The 24615-nt window shown below is 35.0% G+C and overlaps 3 protein-coding genes across 3 annotated transcripts in view; 1 reads left to right on the forward strand and 2 right to left on the reverse strand.

Moving 5' to 3' along the window:
- The window catches only part of CdGAPr (Cd GTPase activating protein-related), a 32918-nt gene extending 30447 nt beyond the window's left edge, over nt 1–2471 (forward strand). The window contains exons 26-27 of the mRNA XM_053765874.1: nt 359–453; nt 647–2471. Of these exons, the coding sequence (XP_053621849.1) occupies nt 359–440 (82 nt within the window). The 3' untranslated portion in view covers nt 441–453; nt 647–2471. The remainder of the gene's footprint in view (nt 1–358; nt 454–646) is intronic.
- A 3148-nt stretch (nt 2472–5619) lies between these two features.
- On the reverse strand, nt 5620–10930 carry LOC128681742 (uncharacterized). The gene is made up of 3 exons (XM_053765875.2): nt 10677–10930; nt 9424–9559; nt 5620–8225 (listed from the first exon to the last, which is right to left on the reverse strand). Exons 1-3 carry the CDS (start codon nt 10713–10715, stop codon nt 6937–6939), a joined length of 1464 nt encoding a protein of 487 aa, XP_053621850.1. The 5' UTR covers nt 10716–10930; the 3' UTR covers nt 5620–6936.
- Nucleotides 10931–12141: 1211 nt separating this feature from the next.
- Nucleotides 12142–24615, reverse strand: part of LOC128681762 (SID1 transmembrane family member 1-like) — a 28640-nt gene continuing 16166 nt past the window's right edge. The window contains exons 12-20 of the mRNA XM_053765921.1: nt 24191–24302; nt 22593–22775; nt 22018–22138; nt 21167–21289; nt 20226–20342; nt 19446–19578; nt 17400–17525; nt 16627–16705; nt 12142–15139 (exon numbers count right to left, since the gene is read on the reverse strand). Of these exons, the coding sequence (XP_053621896.1) occupies nt 14963–15139; nt 16627–16705; nt 17400–17525; nt 19446–19578; nt 20226–20342; nt 21167–21289; nt 22018–22138; nt 22593–22775; nt 24191–24302 (1171 nt within the window). The 3' untranslated portion in view covers nt 12142–14962. The remainder of the gene's footprint in view (nt 15140–16626; nt 16706–17399; nt 17526–19445; nt 19579–20225; nt 20343–21166; nt 21290–22017; nt 22139–22592; nt 22776–24190; nt 24303–24615) is intronic.

Consider the following 24615-nt stretch of genomic DNA (forward strand, 5'->3'; position numbering starts at 1 on the left):
TACCTGACGTCAACTCTATTGCTCTATATTTATAAGGAGAGCCAATGTCCACTTATTGTCGTCAAAAATTTACTTAAAACTAAGTCTACCGCCGACTTCCGCAGCGCAGGTGAAGAAGAAATGGCTTTTCAAATGAAAATTAATCTTACGCCTCTAATATTATGATCATTAATGGTGTGATAATGTGACATTTAATATGCCACAACCAAGATTCATACTTAAGTGCCAAAGTGCTGTCTGTCTGTCACGATTTTACAACTAAACTACTTTCCTACTTTTTCGTCTCCACATCGCTTCACTGGTCGTCGATTGTAAGACTTGGCTCGGAGTGATTGTTAATTAATTATAATATCCACAGAAAAGAGAAAGTCTCCCCGTCATACAACATCCGCGACATGGCGGCCATGTTCGAACAGAAGTCCTGCAACAGCTCCGGCTGACACTCGGCTAGTGGTGAGTTAATTATTACGTTATTATGCTTGGCGTGTTTCTGAAAATTCGCCTGGCGTACAAGTAAAACTACGCCTGACGTATTCACATATTCAAATTGCAAATCAAACGCACTCTGCGTTTGATTAGACGCCTTGTGTGTCTGTGAAAACTCGCCTAGCGTGTTTTGAAATTTGTTTGTTTTTTTTTTTTTCAGATAAATAAACACATAAGCAGAGCAATCCGCGGAACAAGGACAGATATATCTGTTTTTCGTTATATTCATTAAAACTTACTCAGTAGTTTTAAGATATTTTGCTAATTTAACATTTGCGGTAATTTTCTAAAACGTAAATCATATAAATTTCACATTATTTAATGAAAACGTTACATCTTTTCTAATTGCGGAATAGACAGAGTCGCAGCCCCAAAAAACGCCATTTAACCGTGAATGTTACATTTCCAAAATTATTAGTTAATTGTTACGTTGACCTATTTATTTATTTTTATACTACCCTCTTTTTTATTATTATTGTTTATGAACTTAACATCACAAAGCTTAGTGTTAATTAATTTTATGCAGTGTACTTTTGGCAGTGGAATTTGCATTCCTTGTACATTCGATTCGTATAATACAAATTCGTTTATTGCTACAGAAAAGAATATATACCCGAATGATATGGTAATCATAATTGCCTGTATTTAAAGACCGATTGTTCTCATAAAAATACAGATACAATATCACTTCTTTATCCCTTACGGGGAAGACAGAGCCACGAGCTGCGAAACTCGAAGGCTATAAAAATTTTCAGTTTATAAGCCCTTCATCTCGATTGGTGGAACACTGGCAAGAAAGTGCCCGCGGTCCACCCAGGTGAACATAACAGGTGGACCACGAACGACGCTCAGCGCACGTTTCACTCGAACAGAATTGTGCCTGTAACACTGCACAGTCACTTCGTAATCTACTATTATTTATGTACATTTGTTGGCTTAATGTTATATGGGATTTTCGTAAATAAATTATAATTTTCTCAGTAATCTATACAGATTAATAATTAATCTTTTTATACGAGAAATCACAAAAGAAGAAAACACAGAAATATTGTTGATATTTGTGTTTTATCGGGTTGTGTTTGTTTGATATTAAATTTGATAAGTTAAATATTCGAAACTATAATTTGGTGAGGAATATTACAAATGGTTGCAGTAATAAATGTTATATTATTGTAGCGGCCCGCCCCGGCTTCGCTCGGGTAAAACCTTACTAAATACACCTAAACCTTCCCCGGGAATTACACTATATATTTAAAAAATCCGCATCAAAATCCGTCGCGTAGTTTTAAATATCTAAACATACATAGGGACAGACAGCGGGAAGCTACTTTTTTTTATACTTTTTTAAACTCAAATTCAAAATTCTTTATTCAATTTAGGATGATATACATCACTTATTGACGTCAAAATATTACTTAAACTTAAATTAGTGACTTTAACAAGTATGACTGAAAAATTGATCGCTGCGTGCGCTGCAGTAGGAAAATACGAAAATTCTTAATATTGTCATAGTAACCGTTTTTGCTACGAATATAACCAGACGGTTTAAAAAACCACTAATAAAAACCGTTATGCGCTGTTAGCCAAGCTCGCGTCAGCGCGATGCATTTCTTTTTATTCTCAAAATCTGTCTCACTTCTAAATATATTTGCTCGCCCAGACGCGTAGAAAAGTTTACGCAGTTAAGTTTAAGTAAGTTTAACCTTAATTTCTCAAGCAAATACGGTTACCGTAACCCTAAATAAGAATTGTTTGTGCATGAGCCGTACTAGTTTATAATACAGAGTTTTCAGGGATTTTATAACGTAATAAAATCGTTATTGTAACATAAACTGAATTACGAATAAATACATCCTTAAATCAAGGGACTAAGTGCTAAATTAATCAGTCAAATTGTAAGTTTTGACTGTTGGAAACCCAATTGTGACAGTTGCTTCGTAGTTTTCGCCTGATATATTGAAAGTCTAGCTTTTTAAATCGGGTTTCTTTAAAAAAAAGTTTTAGTAAAAGTATGAATCTAAATTTTAAAAGCGTTGCCCCTTAAATAGTGCTATAGAGTCGGGCGACGAGCTCTGGTCGCGGCGCTAACAGTCGCTGACGAAAACATAACCGATATATACTTAATAATATTAAATGAGATGAAAAAGAAATCTGGAATCGAACCCACGCCAGATTCACACAATTTCTGCTCGATTCCAGAATTTTATTATTAAATTATTTTCAAAATTAGCTAAAAATCATGAGTTTAAAAAGTAATTGATAGTACCACATATTGCGATGAATATACGAGGCGATAATATATTCAAATATAGTTTTTTTTACTTGCATTTTTCTATAAAGATTAGGAATTACATGAGGGCTGGCAACGCTGGTTAAGCAACCAATCTTGAACATTCTATTTGATATTATAACGGCAAATAAAATATAGTTAACAATCTGTTTTATATACTCTGTTTCAAAAAAGTTCAAATGTAATATTTCTGGATACAACTAAAATATAAAATTTAGATAGCGAAAAATTAATTCTTACCAAAAGCGAAAACTGTATGGCAATATTGCCGAGGCGTGCACATAATGTTGCCATGTATATAAATAAATTGCATTTATTACTATATTTTTATAAGCGGTATTCAGTCGTTTAGCGATTTATCTACACTAGATGGTTGTTTCGTTTTCATAGTGTTATTTATGTGTGAAAAATAATTTATTCCTTGTAACATGTTGATATAAAGGTGTTAATTATGAGGTGCAGCATATTTGAGGAATTATCAACTGCTTGAATGTTTTTGAAGAGGAAATTCAGCGGTTGTGTGACTTTTGGAAAATAAAATTAATACAGATTTATATATTTCATAGTTTGTGACCCTGATCGCATTGTCGCCGCTGACGGCTGTCTCTCCTCTAGCAAGGCCGTCGCACTGTATGAATCTCATTAAACTGTGCACATAGCATCAGTCATACTAATTATATTATTATGAATACAAAACACATAAATTTTTAAATGAAAAAATGCACTCCAATGTAAACTAACGCTATTATATTGTATTACAGACAATAAAACATTTTTGAATCTCAAATCTACTGCTTTAATGTAATCATACAACTTTTCCAATGTTCATGCAAATTTACACATTTATATGCGAAATTAATACCATTCATTTTTATACAGGGTTACTGGTATCGAACGCAAAACCTAAAGACTACTCGGGTACATTAAAACAAGCAACTTTTATTCTACGACTTTTCGTGATTCGTAGTTTTTTTTTTTTTTTCATATAAAAAATTGATTCTACACATTTGCAATTTTAACTATATGCATTAGCCGAGCAACGCGAGACAGTACAGGTTTTATAGAAAAGACATTAAAACTTATTTAAAAAATTGTGTATTTATTACGTTTAGACAAAAGTCGTAGAACAAAAGATGTTAGTCTCTATGTACCTTATGCGCCCTTGAAAGGTTATGCGTTTACGTATATATATATATATGAAGTTTGTATGAGTAATATCTTTGATACACTTCCATTAATCTAAACGTGTGAACCTAAATTTGATCTATTCTTCTATTCATAGTATTTCCTAAGCTAATTCAAACAATATTGTGTAAATAATTCAAATTTTTATATATTACGTCTCTATACCTCCAGGGGTAGACAGAATTTTAAATACATTTATGGGAAAAGGAATCTTCATTGAAAAATTAACTTTATTTTACATTAATAAAGTTCAACTAGAAAATTATATATTTCTTGAAAATATATTGAAATATTTTTTGCTTTACAAAATTAATTCACTAGTCTAAGACTCTGTCTGTCCCGTAAGAAGTAAAGACGTAGAGTATCGGTTCACACAACGTCTCAGACTGCATTTGCCAAATGTTTCTTAAAATATATGTATGTAAACTTAATTCTTATGAATCTACATTTATGTAAATCTGCTAAAAACCAATGTATCGCTAACGTGGACCTTATTGCATTAGTTTTAAGGTCGATAATGGGACAACATCAGCGTATTTTTATGGTCAATTTAGATCTAAGAATATTGGATTTTAAAAAAGCATTTTCTTTAAAATAAAAAAGTAATTGAATCTCATTTTTTGATGTTAAAACTGATGACATAGGAATTTATTATGTAAGGTGACATTTGTAAACTAATTGAATATAAATCTGTTAATGGGTCGGATTTTCGGTTTTTGATATAAATGAGCAGATATAAAACAATTTCGAGTTTTTTTTTTTCAATATTCTTAAACGATATAATACATATTACAATTTTTTTAAATCGTTTTGGTGCTGTTTCGTAATTCTAGTTGTATTGTGTCATTTTTATATTTATCATGTTATTACCGCGCTGCGGGGGAAAATATATTAGCCAAAGTTCGTTTAAATCAAAAGGGACCTTATGACGGCTAGCACTTAGGTCTAAAATGGGTTGTTCTCAGAGCATTTCGACCGCTGCGGCCGCATTGTCATTACGATCCGTCAATTCTCTTGAGGAAGGAATAGTTTCCAAAATCTTTACTGTACAACGTTTATTTATTACTAGCCTTTGCCCGCGACTTCGCCCACGTTTATGTTGTGCGTCCGCTCATAACTTATTATTGTTAATATCTCGCATTCTAGGCAACGTGTCGCGATAAAACCTATATCTGATTTTAAGTTAGCCCACCCGCTGTATAACTGAAAATCACATCAAATTCAATCCAGAAGTTTTTACGTTTTGCGCGAACAAACGTAGAGCATTTACAGTTTCATTATATGTATAGATTTTTGGTGTTGGATCAATCAATCTAATCTATATTGACAAACATATAACAGGTATTATATATTAAGTATAATTTTTTACAAAGACTGGACTATCATTTTTTTTTACTAAGTATTAAATTGGGTGAATTTCACGACTGATTGAACGCGGCGTGTAGCGTTTCATTAGTGTCGAACATTTAAAAAAAAATTAAGAATCTTTTTTTTTCTAATTAAACATTTATAAAATTAACATTGATGAAGAACAAGGATAATTAAATTGATTACTGTGTATGGTAAACACTAATGACATCCCACGGCGGAGTTCAAAAGGCTCGCGAAATTCACCCTTATAATATATATATATATATATTTTTTTTCAAATGCTTGAAAATCCGATCCATTGTTGGGTTTAAAAAGAGCTTTAAGAGTCTCGAATAAGGCTATGCTGTGTATGTTTATGTATGATACGGTTTAAATAATATAAATTAACAAAGTACCGGCTTGTAGTTTGTAGCGGACAAAGAATATACACAATTAAAGTATTACGACATATAGCAATTGTCTTATTTTGTTCCTGTTTTCAGAATAGATAACTATTTTATTGTATATATATTTATACTAGATGTTGCCTGGGGCTTCGCTCCCGTGGGAATTTTGAGATAAAATAATGCCTATAGCAATCTTGGACAATGTACCTTTTTAATGGTGAAAGAATTTTTGAAATCGGTTCAGTAGTTTCTGAGATTACCCGCCTCAAACATACAAACTCACAAACGCTTATCTCTTTATAATAATAATATTATAGATGTACAGACAAACCTTTTTACTGTCGTATGTTTGAATGTGCTAAAGAAACAAATGAACATATCGATTGATCAGGTTAATCTAGTTTAGTGAATTAACTCTAGCTATGTAATTAATAATGTGGACCTAGTTGTCACAATAAATAATTTCCATTAGTATCCTTATAATAAACTGAAGTACGTACATACAAACAATGAACCCTGAACATAGCTCCTTTTTGAGCTAGAAGTAAATAAATATATTAGGACAAATCACACAGATTGAGCTAGCCCCAAAGTAAGTTCGAGACTTGTGTTATGGATTTTAACTCAACGATACTATATTTTATAACGAATACATATAAACATCCAAGACCCGGGCCAATCAAGAAAAGATCATTTTCCATCATGACCCGACCGGGGATCGAACCCGGGACCTCTCGGTTCAGAGGCAAGCACTTTACCACTGCGACACCGAGGTCGTCAAAAGCGGTTGAGTAATTACACGCAACTTCAATGAAATACGTGGAATTTATTCAACCATGTACATAATTAGAAAAATGGTCATAAATATATGTAAATAAAAGAGGGAATTATTGTTTGAAATCATTATAATTGTATTTTTATTTAAACATAGACGGCATAACGATAATTCGCTAACCTTTGACAGTTTCTACAAACACTGCTGGATTTTCCTTGCTTAAATTATTTTTCCTATTTCGTTTCGACATCGAATTGCGCGAGTCTTGTTGATAAATATTTATAATAGTATTATAAATAGTAAATATATAGTGACAAATCACACGGATTGAGCTAGCCCCAAAACAAGTTCGAGACTTGTGTTATGGAATACTTATTCAACGATAATATATTTTAATAACATACATAGATAAACATCCAAGACCTGGGCAATACCGACTTAATTTATACACCATTGGGTTCAAGCAGTACTTCTGTAGTATTTTCTTTTACAACTTTAACTGTCCCTCCCAGCTCATCTTCAATATCCTGTAACGTCCTATCTTTCGTCTCCGGCATAAGAAAATAACATACAATCAACGCATACAGACATATACTTCCAAATATACAATAACAACCATAAATTTTCACAACTTTTACTATATCTAAGAAGGATTTGTTAACTATGAACACGTGCACACAAGACGACAATCTTGTGAAAGCTGAAGCCAGACTTCTGTGCTTTCTGGGATAAATTTCACCGCCAATTATAACGGGTAACGACAGCGCACCAATTGATATCGAAAACATCTGAATGTGTAATAAAATTATACTAATTATAGGTACATCAGAAGGCAACATGCCGTGGTCTTTTGCATAAACATAACCTGCTATTACAAACGAACATATTATAGTCAAACCAACCGTTGAAAATAACATCGTTCGCCTTTTAAACTTCCTTACGACATATAAAGCTAACACACTATTCATTAATCTATTTATATCTAAAGTCATTATGATTATAGGAGTATTAACATGTTTTCCGACAGCGGAATCTATTAGTTCTATTGGAAATGAAGAAAATATAGCTGAGCCGCACCAATAACAAATAGTCAACAAATGAACACCGATAGTTATAGATTTGTAAACTTCTTTCTTCTTAACTGTAGCTAAAATGTAACAGCATTTGCTTCTGATATAAGGAATAACAGAATCGTGCTTAGTTTTAGCATTACAATTAGTGTCAATCACAGCCTGTATTAACGCAAATAATTCCTCGTCTTCACCGTCACCTCTAAGCCATCTGAAAATCTTTTTACATTCATCAAATCTACCTTTACCGGCCAACCAAGTGGGCGTCTCTGGAGAATATATACAAATTATCAAATCTATAAAACCAATTACGGAACAAACCAAAGCAGTGTCTCTCCAATGTAAGAATGAGCCCAAATAATGCACGACAGCTGAGCCTATAGACAAACACATCGTAGTTGACGCGAGAAAGATCCCTCTATTTTTCGGACTGGTACATTCGGCTATTACTATAGGTCCTAAAGTTAGACAAAAGCCTAGACTAAGGCCCTGTAATATCCGCCCTAGTAGTAGGCAAGTTAGATTGCCGGCGAGGAGTATAGATATCCATCCAGCTAGACATAAACCGGAGCTGATGATGCTGCCGACTCGTCTGCCGTAATCGGAGATCGTTTTGGCGACTATCGAGTATCCCACCAACAGAGACAGGGCGTGGATGGACGCTGGAATATAAATTGTATTTTTGAAATATAATTTATAACAGATCGGTCAATATCAGACAGGGAGAAGTGGCATGATAACATCAGAGTAGGTAACCTTAATACAGTGTACAACCTATATTTATAAGCACATGAGATGTGGAAAACATTTTATTAAAAATATGTAGAAAATATTTTAAGCGGTGGTGGCGAGTTTCTCGGTCAAAATTATGATTGTCATGTCTTAGAACAATGGGCCGTTGAGTGTTGGTCGATTTAATAGTACGAAGTGAAAACTATTGTGCATATCACGGCATTTTTCGATAAATACTAAATATAAATCGATAAGACACAGATATCGATAGCTAATTCTGTACAACAAGTACCATTTCAATCAAGTAACATGCTATAGATATTACTTAGTTATGTTTTATCAAATGTTTATTCAAAAGACAGCGGGTTATCAAATAAAGGTCTTGAAATTACTTGCAAAGGGGTCTCCAGTCCAGTTATGATGTAAGGAAAGCTAGCTGATTTCCGATTTTTTTTTTTGTTTGGTCGATTTTTTTTTGTTTCGGTATCACTGAAAATCAGCGTCATGGCTCCACGTCACGGCACAAGCAAGTGGTGAGTGTGTGTGCCCTTTTGTGCCCTATTTAATGTACCTTTGTAATATTAAAATGTTGTTTATTTTCTGTGATGTTACTAGTAATTATATGAATAAATTTATTTCTATTTCTATTTATTTTTGCCACATATATCGCGGGTCTCAGATTTTTTTAAATTGGTTTTCTTTTATGTGGAGAATTTTTGGTGATTTTGCGCTGTTTCAACAATAATATTCCTTTGTCATTGTTGTCCATTTTACATATAAGAATAGATAATATCTAAACTATGATATAAAAGGGAAACTAAGAGCCATGTCCCATTGTTTAGTCGTCGCGCTCAGTCATTCTGACGTCCGTCAAAGAATAACGCAGAAATTGTGTGAAATTTCAACGTAAGTATCAATTCATGTCAGTGTCAAAACTTATAGAACACAACGCAGTTACAACGTGTTCCGTCATTGTAAGGGCGTGTTGCACCCCAGTCAATTTTGACGTTAACTTTGTACACACAAAAAGTGCGTCGTTTTATCTAAATGACGGACGGCGCTTGTATCGAATTAACGTCAAAGACGGCTGGTGGCCTAAGTATTTTAAATGCTTGCAATGAACCTTACCGAACCACGACGCGGCGCTGTCGTCCATAGGAATGTAAGCCCCGGGTCGAGTCAGCTGCGGCACTATGGCCACGACATATCCTGATATCATGCCGAACTGTCCTATGTTTAGAGACACGCCTGCTGTCACGAATAACTGGAATTAAGTTTCGTTACATGTAATTGAAAATTTATTTATTTGCTTCAAATATAGTGCGTGGTTGAAGTAGAATGTTATGATGTAGGTACAGAATGTTACAAGATACCTATGTAAGTATATATTAACGGCCCGTGCCGGCTTCGCTCGGGTAACACCTAAACCGTCCTCAGGTGTTACACTACTTATTTAAAACAAAAACCGCATCAAAATCTGTTTTGTAGTTTTAAAGATCTTGGGACAGACAGCGGAAAGCGTCTTTGTTTTATAATATGTAGCGCTTGCGGCTAAAATCTGAAGTGCGGCTAGACCTAGGTGCAGACTGGACTGCCGGTCGGTCTCCGACATCTGCCGTGACCGTTTAGAATTTATCATTCGAGCTAAACCTAGTTTTCCTGTTTTCTTATACTTTGATACTAACAAAGTGATTGTTTATTTCAATAATGATAAATATTTGGCTACGTGCAATAGATAAATGATCTTAGCTCATCGTCCGTTATCTCTACTTGAACTTATAACTTCCCTCCAAAAAATGGAAACTGTAAATATAATTTTAGGACATAATTTTACGTGGAACCGATGTCTATAAACACACTTTGTTGTGGTGTTAAGTATAAATTGTATTTTGTTGCCGAATGCCAATTTTCTATGATAAAAAAATACTTCTTTTTTTTTAACGTTGCATACCCAAAAATAAATCTTTATTTTTAATATGCCAGTAGTTTGTAGCTTGTGAGAAATAACTATAAATATAAAAATTGACGAGAAGAAGTGCCTGTGAAGGTCTAATTTCTGAATAAATGATTTGAATTTAAATCTCAAAAATTAAAACCGGCTTAATTAAACCAGCGGGCGGTTTAACACTCATTTTGAAAACACAACAATTCAAACTATTCCTTTATATAATAATAACCTATAGTATTAGCTTTTGCCCGCGCGATACGGGAGCAGTTATTTTTCTGGGGTTAAAAATAACTCTTGTCCTACTCCGATCTTCAAACTACATACAGGTAATGCAAAATTTCATGAAGATTAGTTGAGGAGGTAGCGCGTGAAATGGTAACAAACAAACTTACATATTAGTTAGGATGGTATTACAGTTGATTTAAATTCTTACCTGTTTTAAAAACGGCGTCGGACATCCTCTCTCAGCCATTTTTCAAAAATTATTTCTTTTATAATACAACAATGCAACCATTATATAATTACGAAGTTTCTTCTATTAAAACATTTTGTTTCACAACACGATGTTGTGATCGTCACATTTGTATATTAAAAATGCCAGTACCCACTACACGACTACCGTGTACGAAGTTAGTTTACTTACTATTTTATACGTAAGTTGTAATCATTTCATTTCCATAGATAAGGTAATAAAAATTGACTCGAAGATAACTTGGAGCGTTTTTGTAGAAAAAGTTAAGAAAAACATGATATTTTTTTTGTTTAAATCCTTATTTATTTAGGATCCGATCCTAACTAACTAGGTACCTAAAATATATAATATATCGAGATATCTATCGATTATGCATGCACCCGTCAAAACTGCTTTACTCGGTAATAGAAAATAATAGAAAATTCCAAATCAATATAAAAGCTTAACACGTTGCCTGCTAAAAACACACGTGTTTTACCGAATGTAACAGCTATGCGCCGATTACACGCGAGAGGTGATCTCATTATTTTCTTCCCGCGGGTGCTACCAACGCGCAAGGGGTGTTTTAAATTTAAATCCATTTAAAATGCACCTCAAGTCTTTATTAACTGATAAATGTTATTATACTTTTAAATGATTTCTTTAATGATAGACTCGGATAGAATTTAGTGCTAGTATACATTATAATTCTTTTTTTGTTTTGGATTTGTAGTGGATAGCATGCTCCTCTTTATTTATTTATATTTGCATACCTATATTCGGTAAAACATGTAGGTTTCATTCATTTTGACATCAATTTGTATATTTGTACACATGTTTTGGCAAATAAAAGTTTTATTTCTTTCTTCCTTTCTGACCTTGGCCTCCGTTCGATTAACAGCACGGTTAAATATTTGCGTGTGTCTATTATTAGATACTTTACTATTCAGATATTTGTCTGCAGTTCTGGATGTGTTGCGATTATTTCGACGACCTCTGTAGGCTAAAAGTCATCACGACGGAAGTCCCGGGTTCGATTCCCGGTCAGCTCAATTGGGGCTAGCTCAATCTGTGTGATTTGAAACTTCGTGAAGCTTCGTGTTTAGTAGTTTAGTTTACATTATGGTAAGGCATGTTGAGTATTAAGTGTTTTAAGATTTTAAGTTTCAATTTACACGTGATTTTTCAAAAAAAATATCTTTTATATTTCACTAGCTTTTTGCCCACAACTTCATATGTGAGTAAAAATCTGTTTCCCGTGGAAATTTCAGGAAATTCCTTCTTAGTGCTCCCCCTGTCAGGAACCTACACACCACATTCCAGCTTTCTACGCCCAATAGTTTCAGTCACTCAGTAACGCAAGAGATTTATATACATATATTGATAATGACATTGCATGATTATTTACTACATAATTAGGTTAATAGAGAAGAATAATACAAATCAATATTCCAAAAAGCACATTTATTTACAAGGACTAGCAGTGATTCCACTGTTACCATCACAATAAACTCCTACAAATTACAAATGCATTACGATACACGCCGCAGTTTTACAATAAAATTAAAAAGTGTCATCTTGCGTAATATATTTTTTTTAAATAATAAAATCATGTACAAGTCTGTCAAGAAAGTGAACACAATGGATTTTAAACGAACTACATTTTTTGCCATTGCAACACCAAACAGAATGGTCAAGATTGGTTGATAAATCCTGTGTTGCCAGCGAACAGGCGACAGCGCCCGCGTTTATTATCATCACTTTCTTGACAGACTATATTTATTAGCTTAATTAATTTTTTTTTATAAAATATATTCTAGACATAACATGTTTTGTTTCTTTCATTTAATTAGAGAGATAGGGATAAAAAAGGACAAAACATATTTACTAAAATAGGTAAAATGTTTTTTACAACACTCTTGTAAAAGAAATAGAATTGTAACAATTTTTTAGATTTTTTTTTAAACTTAAGCAACCTTTTAAGAGAAGAAGTAAAAGAGTAAATTTAATTTTTATGGAAATTCGTATTAAAATTTTGATTACTAGCACCTTATAATTTTTGTTTATAAGCTTCTAAAGCATTACATTTATGTATATTTTTAATTATAAATGCAATGATATTTGAGATCAACTAACCTAAAAAAAATCATTTTGGTAGGCCTTAGTAATGAGCGAGGCTGGGAAAACACTACCGTTGTATGAAAAAAAAATACACATCTAGATTTTTTTTAAACGAATGACCTTTAGAACATTATTAATAATGCCCGCTCACTTTGAATGTGGACAAGCTAATTCCGGCGAATTAAATTATTACAGGTTAAACCACCAAATTTATCGTATTGCCTCGACATTGTGAATATCGTCGTTTGGACAATCGTTTGAGAGATTTGTTATAAAAAGAAGTGATTACGTTTACTTTTGGTGTTTGTTTTGTAAGTGTTTAAATTCATGGCGAATATGTAGAAAATCCGTTTTTGAAATACTCTGTTGCATCTTTTTTTCCTTGTGACGACAGAATATATGCTCCGTCTCTCTTTATATGCATCCATCCCTTTCTCCTTTATACTAAAGACTATTTTATTTTTCGAAAAAAATAGATTTTTAATACTATGATTTTAATTAATAATTTTTAATACATAAATCGAACTTCGATGAATTTGTCATGGATCAGTCGAAAAATACTGCACTTACTAAATAAAATAAATTCTTATCAAAACGTACAAAACGACTACAGGTGATTAAAAACCTCATTTTTTTTTCCAAAATTCATCGCATGCAAAATAACTAAAATAAAATACAAAATAAGATCCTGAAATAAAAATAGAATGTGCCTAGGACGATAAAAAAAAACGTATTTTATTTTTATTTTTTTGTAAATGTCGATTTTGATTAAGCAAAAAATACACACTATTATATATATTCATATAGTAAGTGTATTGCAACTCAAATAAAAGAAGAAAAAAATTTGCCATAATTTACTTTCCTATCAGAAAATACTTATAATATTTATACCTAATTTAAGATACTTTCATTCAATATGCTCCTACGCAGAATGGAGATCAATTTTAATTGTCATAACAAAAAATGTGAGTGCCACTATATGCTGTACTATGTTACACTTTCACAGCAAAACCACTGCACAAATTTTGATGTAATTTGCTACGAATATAGTTAACATACGAGGTTTTTAACACAGGCATTTTCAAATCGGGTTAAACCGTGGATGAAAGTTTGTATGAATTACTTTTTAAGCCACATACAATGGATATTAAAAACTTTGGCATTTATAATATTAATAGAATAACATCAATAATGAACATACCTATTATATAGTTTTAAAGTTCAAGGCAAAAGTCATAAGGCTGTGTGTCATTGCAAAATCTACCTTCAGTGCTCTACTTACAGTCTTAATTTGAATAAACGAATCTATGTGCGTGTGTCCATTTTATAAAGGCGATTAAATATATTGACTGTTTATAAATTTTATATTTGATACACGTATACGTGAAATTAAATACAATTATGGACAAATTTACTGAAATCATCTGTAAATAACAATAAAAATGTGTTTTTTTTATATAACTAATACGTAAATCATTCTATACACGGGTGTTTTTTTCAAACCAAACTTTTAAACGAAATTTATTTTACGTAAACGCAAACATTTTTTTCTTTATCAATTGCTTGTTCGCAGACTAATCGAATTAAATTCCGCTTAAAATAATTGTTGTAACTTATCACAGAGGCACAATGTTCGGATTAGTGGGCAACTCGCCTCTGAGGCGCGGTCGAGTCGACACTCACAAAAAACCCTCTGAAAAAATAATCTAGTCCTGTTTGAATTGTTATTCGAAAAATTGTGTAAACAGTTACAATATTTTTATTGATACACTTTAAAACGTGTTTTTTATAGTAAAATATCATTTCTTGGTTAATAAATGCGACTATAAAAGATAAAATTATTTATGTTACTCAAAAATATGTTAATTAATTGTTATAATACTATCTTACGTAACCGTAGACCGGGACGTCAACCTGTATACTTTTAGGTCAATATCAACTTGTCCGCGTTACAAAGGCGATTTAAGAACAAGTAATTATTAATTTGTGTTTACACGCCCACGATTTAAAGGCGAGTCGACTCCCGAGCGATATCCAGTTTGTGTCAACTCGTCCATACTGAAAGGCGACTTCACACCAAAAAATTGTCTAGTAACCCCCAAGGATCAACTATTGAATACGAATATTGACATAGTAAGATTATAAAATTAAAACACCATAATCTTGTCTCTGGGCACGCCCTGCAAGTTATCGTCTATGGTCAGATACATGTTGAAGGAGAAGAACATGGCTACCGAGGACATGAAGTGCCAGATATCGTGGGAATCGTAGAGTTGGAGTAATGAACACACGCGATTGTTTCGACGCGACTCCGCTGGCGTCAGCTGTGGAAAATAAATTATTATTTTTTTTTTTGTAAAAATGTAATTTTCGACACATGCTTGTATTGTCGTCAACGTAACTATTGAAGAGTTCCCTCGTCGGGAGCCGATCTTGGGTACACCATCAGGTCATGCTTATTATAATGATACATCAACGTGGAAGCTGTAACGACGCGGAAATGACAATTACGTAGGACAAACGGAAGCAGGTGAAATTAAACTTGCAATATTTGATTACATACAGACATCGGTGTTGTAATAATATCTCTACAATACACCATAAATTTTTAATTATGCCAAAAAATCAATGGGGCTATCGTTACATACCTATTACTGATAGTATGTGCATAGTCAAAACATAAAAAATCTAAATCCAAAATTTATCAAAAAGGATCTATAAAATATATTAATTGGTTATAATTATTAAGAGTGTGCCAGCTGACTACTACGCTTCATAGCAAAGGTAGGCTCAGGGCAGCGATTCGCACAAAGTCGAATTTCATTGATAAATTCTGGCAATTCTTTTTTATTTATCTATTTTTCGCCTATGCCGGGGTCATTGCACGCGAGAGCGAGAGGACACGATAAACTATGAATTGGAACAATTGCAGTTTCAAACTACGTCCATAAATTCATTGATTGATTTGGGATAAACGCAAACCTCAATAACTTTGGTGATAAACGATAATATTAAATTTTGATTACTCACATTAATAGGGCTTTTAATATTAAAAGCCTTTAATTTTCTTGGCATAATTTAAAATTTATGGTGTATATGCCTAGTGCTGCCATCTATTTACTGTATGTAATACGCCTTAAAAAAGTTGTCACTGCACTCTGTTATCAGCGAAACGCTCTGAAAATGGAAGCGAAGTGATTGTTTTATTTTAATCGGGCCAGGCGAAACTAGATGAAACCTTGTAAAAATATATTTTTATTGCTTTTCATAATACTACTCATGTTTTATAGCTTTTAAACTCCTGAAACACCGGGTCTTGGATGTTTATCTATATATGTATATAATGATAATCTCCTCTGTCTAGTATTTATTGGAATAAAACCGCGTGTTTCTGTGAAAAATCAAGAAACAACATTAAAAGATCCTATTCCAAAGATTGTTTAACTAATTTGATATATAATCTAACAAAAATAAATTCAGATTCTCCTTCATGACATGTATATCTGACAGTGTCAGTACAATTTTTAAATTAAAGAAAATCTTATAACCATAAAGGTTTTCTTTACATGTATTTGTTATAAAATATAGCATCGTTGAGTTAGTATCCCGTAACACAAGTCTCGAACTTACTTTGGGGCTAGCTCAATCTGTGTGATTTGTCCTAATATATATTTAAACAGGGTGATTTTCACCCTAGCTCAGGCAAAATTTATTTTTGAACTTTTTTTGTACATACATACATGTACTATTGTCACATAGCTATTAAGATACTTGAATAAAGATTTTGTTTTGTTTGTAAAAATATACTCACGGCCCAATTGGTACTCTGATCCAAGTAGAAATAGCTGGAACTGAACCACACGCCGTAAGTCAGCGCTATGAACACCCAACTGCGAGAGGAAACATTGATTATTATTGGTTAACTTTAAGGTTAAGGTCGTCAGTCTGTCATCGGTAGATCCCAAGTTCGAATCTACTCGTGCCATATGAGTTTGTATACTGATCTGACTTCATAGATCACCATAATCACGATTTCTGAAATGGTCCTTTTTGTATTACTGCAACACATAAACTTTATATTTTATGTTACGTTGTTTATTTTTATTTTCTGTTATTTTTTTTTGTATTAAATTATGTATGTGTGTGATTTTCCTAACTAATAAATGCGAAAGTAAGTTTGAAGTTTGTTTGTTCCTCTCTCTTCACGTTCTATTCAACCAATCTTGTTGAAATTTTGCACACATGTAGTTTGAAGTGTGGAGAACGACATAGGGTACCTTTCATCCCGGAAAAATAGCAGTCCCCGTGGGAAATTCACGCGAGCGATGCCGCGGATAAGAGCTTGTCCTAACTAATTATTGAAACAACTAAAATATTAAATATTAATTATAAATGCGAAAGTAAGTTTGTTTATTTGTCACATCTTCACGCTCTATCTACTCAACCAATTTTATTGAAATTTTGCATACATGCAGTTTGAAGTGTGTAGAAGGGGGCATAGGGTACCATTCATGCGAGAAAATTAACGGCGGGCGAAACGGAGGGCAAAAGCTAGTTACAAATAAAAAAAAGATACGTTCTCACCTGTACCACCGTATAGACTCCCTGTGCAGCAGTTTCATGACGATATAAAATAATGTGTACAAGAACAGATTGCTCATGAGGACCAACAGGAGGTGGGACGCGAAGTCACGGCTGTGTTGCGCCACACTAAAATAAGATTATTTTTTTTACAGTTCCACTTAAGTTATTCATTCGAGTGGAAAAATTATTGAAAAGAAATGGCGAAGACTTGCATTATTGTAAACTCTCGTAGTGTAATACATGAATAACCTACTCTTGTACCTATGTACAGTAGTACCACATTTAAAAGTATTGTACGACGGCGCAGAATAGTACAACCGACCGCCGACTCTGGCCGAATGAAAACATTAGTGAAATAACGAACTTATTGCTACTACATAAGGTTTTAAATCCAAAAACAACAGGAGTCGTGCTGTCTCGCTCGTAATAATTGTACAATATTACACTTGAGAGCAACTCCAGACGTGGCGCGTACGCATTAGCCAATAGCGAACGGTTTTGTTCGCGCGTCCAAATGGCGCGCTATGATTGGCGCAGATATTTTCGCGCCGTGCAAAAAAAGTTATTTTTGCGCAGGTACATCGGTGTAACGTTATAAAAGTGATAGTACTGTAGTAAATAAAATTGACGCGTCGCGTTGAACTCCGAGCCAAGAGAGAATGCTATTTTTTTTCTCTTGGCGTCGTCGTCGCGTCATATTCATAGTGATGATGTTCTTAACAGTATGTAATAGGGAGTATTACTGCACATTTATCCCGCCAGAGTACAGCACTGTATGTTAGGTACACAAAAGCTTTGCCGCCTTTTGCTATGTCGATTAATACGCTTATTTTAGAGTACTTTATTAATCCTTTCATTGTGTAAGCATTCGTTTGTGAAAATATACAACAATGTAGCATATTCGGGTGCCGAAATATTGGGAAAATCGTGTTCCACGAGATAAAAAAACTTCGAAAACTATGGGATACGCTTCACGCTGTAAAATTTTCGAGCCAGTAAACGGTCGAAAAGCTCGGAACACTTCACACGTGAAGACTTATTAAAATATGGACTTCATAAAGGTAAGATCTTCAGTCAAAATAAAGTTTATATCAGTTTATGACCCCAGTTGACCAAATAATGCAGAACATAACCTAAAATAGTGTTATTATTTTCAGGATAATCCACTAAATCCTTCCTTTTTCCTTTAAACTCCCACCACGATTGCGTAGAAGGAATTTTTGGTCGTAAATCTGCAAAAATATTGAAAATTGGCGCTTTTTGCCTCTATTGGCAATGTTTGTGTACCTTAGTTGTACCAGTAGCGCCATCTGCGCTGATCTTTGCGTAATATGCGCTATTTGAAATAAATAATAGCTTTTTTAATTAACCCCCGACGCAAAAAGAGAGGTGTTATAAATTTAACGTGTTTATCTGTCTGTGGATCGTTCGTAGCTCCCGAACGGATGAACCGATTTTCGTTTAGATTTTTTTTTGTGTCATAGATAATTTTATCCCGAGTGTTCTTAGCCATGTTTCATGAAAATCTGTTCAGCCGTTCATAAGTTGTAGCGAAATGAATATTGAAAGTCGGGGGTTTTTAAATTTGTCTAACAAACTTGTTACAATTTGTGGTGTCCCACTGCTGGGCAAAGGCCTTCCCCCACCATTTTTGACACAATTTTTTATTGTCGTCTATTAGATAGATCGTATTGCATTCAACGCATAACAAAAATATCCCGACGCCACTAGCCGTTACAGCTTACAGAGATTACAGATACAGAGATTCACGACGGCCGCTATATGACGGTGTGGCTATAAGCTCAGTTGACAAATCCGCGATGTGACGGTGACAGTCTGGACTCAATCGTACTTAAATGTTATATATTTCGCGACATTGTCGGTGGCCGCTATATGACGGCCGCTAAATGTCGACGGTCGCTATATGACGGCGATGCGTTAGACTCAACCGTATTTGGCTGTAATCTTAGTTAGTCGACAAAGGATATATGACTATGGTCGTAAAATGTTGGTGGTCGCTATTTGACGGCGGTCGTCAACACTCACCCGTAAGCAGCTATCGCCCAGTTCGCGAGATTGGCTATGATCAACAACACACAACGGCCGCAATGTGTCGGCGTGATGGCAGCCAGAGGTCGGGTGACCAGTTCCCTACACGCCCGACAGATCATACCCGCATCTGAAATGTGTCCCGTAGACAGATAAGAGTACAGACATCGTGATATTCGTTAATGCAATAATTCCAAATGCGATCCAAAATCCTTTATAGAATGATGTATTCACGTATTGACGTCAAGAATACGCGACGATTTAGTTGCGGGTTTATTAAATAGTTAATATGATTCCTGAGGAAGGTATATACTGAGGAGGAAGGTATAAGGTAGCCATAACACATTATACACATACGTGTATAATGTGTTATGGTTTCACCCGAGCGAAGCCGCGGCGGCCCGCTAGTGTATATTAAAACCAAACCTTTATTTTTTCCTAAAAAAACTTAAAACGAAAAATTAACATTAATTTTGACGTCAATAAGTATACTATCTATACTATTATTATGAAGAGGTAAGCGTTTGTGAGTTTGTATGTTTGAGGCGGGTAATCTCTGACACTACCGAACCGATTACAAAAATTCTTTCACCATTAGAAAGGTAATATCAAATTATTATTTTTTTATTAAATTTAGGATGATATACATCACTTTATGACGTCAAAAATTATCCAAGATTGCTATAGGCTATATTTGGTAACATAATAACAGTAAAATAATTTTGTTATTTCCAAATGTTTTAGTAATATTTTGGGACGGTACACAATAACACTCACCCAGTTTGAACCTGCCCAAATAATATATCTGGAATGTCATCACTAAACACGTAGTCAGGTGGAGGAACGTGAAGAACAACCAGAAATATAGATTGGCGTTCAAAACTCCCACCAGACCTGACAATAGAAGGATATCGGTCAAGCGTGAGTCGAACTCAAGAGCTGTATGATACTCGAGAGCGCACACCATCACATTTTTATCAATATCTTTAAAACAGAAGCAAATTTTAAATATCTGTCTCGGACTAAATGTGCTTCACCAGATAAAGGACTGCATTAAAAGGTATTGTAGTGTTATATTGGATACGGTTGCCGCAATCTACTGAACGGAACACGGCGGCCACTAAAGTCAGTTTAGTAAATTGTGACTACATATTGTACAATAGATAACTATATTAATTTTTAATTAAGTCCTTCATATAGTGTAGGGTGATTTGTCCGAGATAGATTTTTAAAATTTGCTTTTATTTAAAAGTAATTGATAAAAATATGTAGGTGGCGACAGTGTGCGCTCGGTGCACTCTTCAATAGATCAGTCAGCAGTTTAATTCAGTTGATTTTTTTGCCTTGTACTTTGTTTTTCTTTTGAGTTCTAACATGTAATTTATTTCACAGTTCTTATTGTTGAATTTTGTGGAAAACATATCAAATATCTGCAGTCCTACCATCAACTTTTACAGAACGATTCTAATGCAAGTCACGTTCAATTTAGGCACCTAAAATGAATTGCATTAAAATTAAGTCGACGTTACGAATTTGCGATGCAGTTCAGTTTAGGTCGTAAAGTGGATCGCGTTAAGAGATGATAGTAAGCCCCCAGTTCAAACGTTTACATTCTAAAACATAAATAACGACGAAAGTAATTTGTTAAAAAGTTAATTTTTTACATAATAAGATTAATAATAAAAAAGTAGTTTAGACATTTGTGCTATCTGTCTCACCTATAAATATGATAAGAGCCAGAACACCGAATGTTGCGTGCGCCCGCGCATTGATGTCGGGGTGCCGCGCCTGGTAGATCTTCACCATGCACAGCACCGACGTCACGTACATGAACGATGTGTCTGCAGGAGGGATACATTAGGAATCTAATTGTGCAGTGTAAATAGATAACGTGGACGCAAATTGTCTGTGAGTTGTGGCCAAGAGCGAGTCGTGGCCAAGAGCGAGTCGTGGCCAAAAGCGAGTCGTGGCTAAGAGTAAGTCGTGGTCAAGAGTGAGTTGTGGCTAAGAGTGAGTCGTGGCTAAGAGCGCGAGTTGTGGTCAAGAGTGAATTGTGGCTAAGAGCGAGTCGTGGCCAAGACTGAGTTGTGGCTAAAAGCGAGTCGTGGTCAAGAGTGAGTTGTGGCTAAGAGCGCGAGTTGTGGTCAAGAGTGAGTTGTGGCTAAGAGTGAGTTGTGGCTAAGAGTGAGTCGTGGTTAAGAGCGAGTCGTGGCTAAGAGTGAGTTGTGGCTAAGAGTGAGTTGTAGCTAAGAGTGAGTCGTGGCTAAGAGTGAGTTGTGGCTAAGAGTGAGTTGTAGCTAAGAGTGAGTCGTGGCTAAGAGTGAGTTGTGGCTAAGAGTGAGTTGTAGCTAATAGTGAGTCGTGGCTAAGAGTGAGTTGTGGCTAAAAGTGAGTTGTGGCTAAGACCGAGTTGTGATCAAAAGTCGTGGTCAACAGAAGTTGTGGCCAAGAGAGTCGTGCTGTCTATGTAAAATATTGTCAAGTGACGAAACATAACTTTTTGAAATATACATATATATATATATTAGATATATTTTTCTTTTGAAATGGTCAAGCGTGATTGTCTCACCGAACTGGAAGTTCATGCTGTTGGGACAGACGTGGTAGGCGGCCGACAGCATGCCCTCGCTCACCAGGGAGATCCCCATCGCGTAGAGAAGCCCAAAGTGTTGGGGGATCCCCAGCTCTTTCTGAAATGGAAGAAAAATGAAAATGCTTCTTTAAAGTCAAAATATTTTAGTACTGAACGTATTTTAACATAGGAGATGAGCTGTGGCGACCCATCTTTACAGGGTACATAGTAGTTAGTACTAAACTTCATTTCGATTAGGCATATCGATTGCTGCCTGATCTGGTAAATGGCGACCCATCTCAAAGGTGACCAAAGTTAAATGTGCTTAACCTAAGTATTCACACGATGGTAGTAATGTCTTCTCCGCACATTGGTGCGGGATTACGCATTGCCCAAGAGGATTCCAGAGTATTACATCATAAATTAGAATACCTATACCTAATTGACATGACATGTGGCGACCCATCTTCACAAGGGACATACCAACAGTGCTTAACCTGCTCAAAACATTTCAGTTGCCGTCGTTGGCGACCCATCTTAAACTTGACCATAGTTATATGTGTTTAACCTACCTGAGCGGCAGTCTTCGCTCGATGATAGCTGTGTCTCCTCCACACCAAACCCAAGAACAAGATGCCGAGAGTAATGTAGCCCAAATTAGAATAAACGTGGTTAAAATCCGACAGAACCATTAGTGGGTGGGCGCAGAAGAAATTGAAGTAGCACAAGTCTTGGTTTCCCGATTGGTTTAGCATCTGAAAGTGAAATCAGTAAATGGACAAGGTCAGGGATTTGTAAAACTAATACGTGACGGCCAAATAACGGGCATAATACAATTTAGTTTTGTAATTTTATCCCATGAAATATCCCATGAATATATTTTATACATATCAAGTATTCCCTGTAAATCCGTGCTGGAGGTGCCGCTGGCCCGCACCGAGCTACTGCGCAAGGCAGCTCTGACGCGAACGTGTTTAATTTTGTGGCCGTGAAAATTGATATTTTTCTCCTGTACTCTGAATGAATTCACAATAACGTCTTTAAATATCATATCATTATACATAGATAATGTTAAAGGTTAACCTGTCGTGTTAGAATATGTTTTCTGTAATGGTAGGTTAAGTAAGTAAATAAATCCTGCCTTGGTCGTTCCGAAATGCCAGTAGTTTGTAGCTTGTGAGAAATAACTATTTAATGTGAAAATTGACGTGAAAAAGTGCCTGTGAAGGTCTAATTTCTGAATAAATGATTTGAATTTGAATTTAAATATAGTATTCAGGGCCGGCAGTTAACATGGAAAACAATGTCAGACAAGCGTCCACCGTCAGCAGCATCGCAGATGCTAACACTTTTCAGCGCGTTTTTCATCACATTTTCACAAATTTCCTGCGTTATCTCAGTTACTATGTCTCGAATATTTTGTTTTCATTGCTGAACATCCCTTTAGATAGCCCCACAGAAAAGTCAGGAGCTGTTAAATCAGGCGATTTTGGGCGCCAATCAATGTCACCGTTTCTTGAAATTAATCGACCGGGAAACATTCTTTTTAATATGTCTTAAACGTTTTAATAATTAAAACACGTTGTTCCGTCGTAAAACGCTCCATAATAAATTTTCCGTATCTACACAACGTAAATTTCATTCAACAACTGTCATATTTACCGCCTAAACAAAATGGCGGCAAAACAAGTTGTATACCTCCAGGTTGGCCACCCTGTTTATGTACAATCTAAATAAAAAAGATATGTTCAGGATTGATGTTGCACTGGCAACCAACAAAAGAAAAAGGTAATTTTGCATTCCTTAATTTAAAATATTTTTTCACAATGACAAGATACAAATATTCCCACCGATAAAATTATAAATTTGTTATTTTTTGTTGTGAAATTCAATAAGTCAACACAATTAATTTCATTGAACCACCACTACATAATTTTTTTATTTATTGCTGCACAAAGAATTTGGCCAATCGGTCCATCGAGTCTAATATACTATTCCTATTAAAGATCATTAAGATTGCGCCGTTACAGTTGGATCACTATACGAAACTAGTGAGAAGAAAAAATAAACTTCATTTTCGCATAGGCGAGGTGACGTTCATTGAAAAGTGAGCACGTTCCACAGGCACAGCTAGTATATATATATATATATATATATATAGTATACGGACCAGCTGGTAGGTGACCACGAGCTGCACCACGGGCAGCGTGTAGAACACGGCCACCGTCAGCACGTTCCACAGGTACAGCCGCGACCGCGCCGACAGCACGCGCGGCCGACATCTGCCGGACAAGGAATACTGTTTTCATTTATTCTTTAGCGGTCAAGCGGTGATGGTGTAACAATTGTGTGTCTTATGAAACCTTATGCCACACTTTACTAAACATTTCCCCAAATACTTCTGCGGCGACAACGTGCGAGAATGTAAATATTCGCTCGTGCTCGCGCTGCCCGTCCGTCGACTTCCGCCAATCGAGGGAGCGACGGGCAACGGCAGTGCCAGACACATCTACACTGCGCCCTATGTAAATAGGTCACTCGCGCTGGCACTGCCGCTGCCCGGCGCACACAGGAGCGGAGTAATGAAAATGCGTC

This window comes from Plodia interpunctella, chromosome 28 (assembly GCF_027563975.2).
Source record: "Plodia interpunctella isolate USDA-ARS_2022_Savannah chromosome 28, ilPloInte3.2, whole genome shotgun sequence".
Classification (NCBI taxonomy): domain Eukaryota; kingdom Metazoa; phylum Arthropoda; class Insecta; order Lepidoptera; family Pyralidae; genus Plodia; species Plodia interpunctella.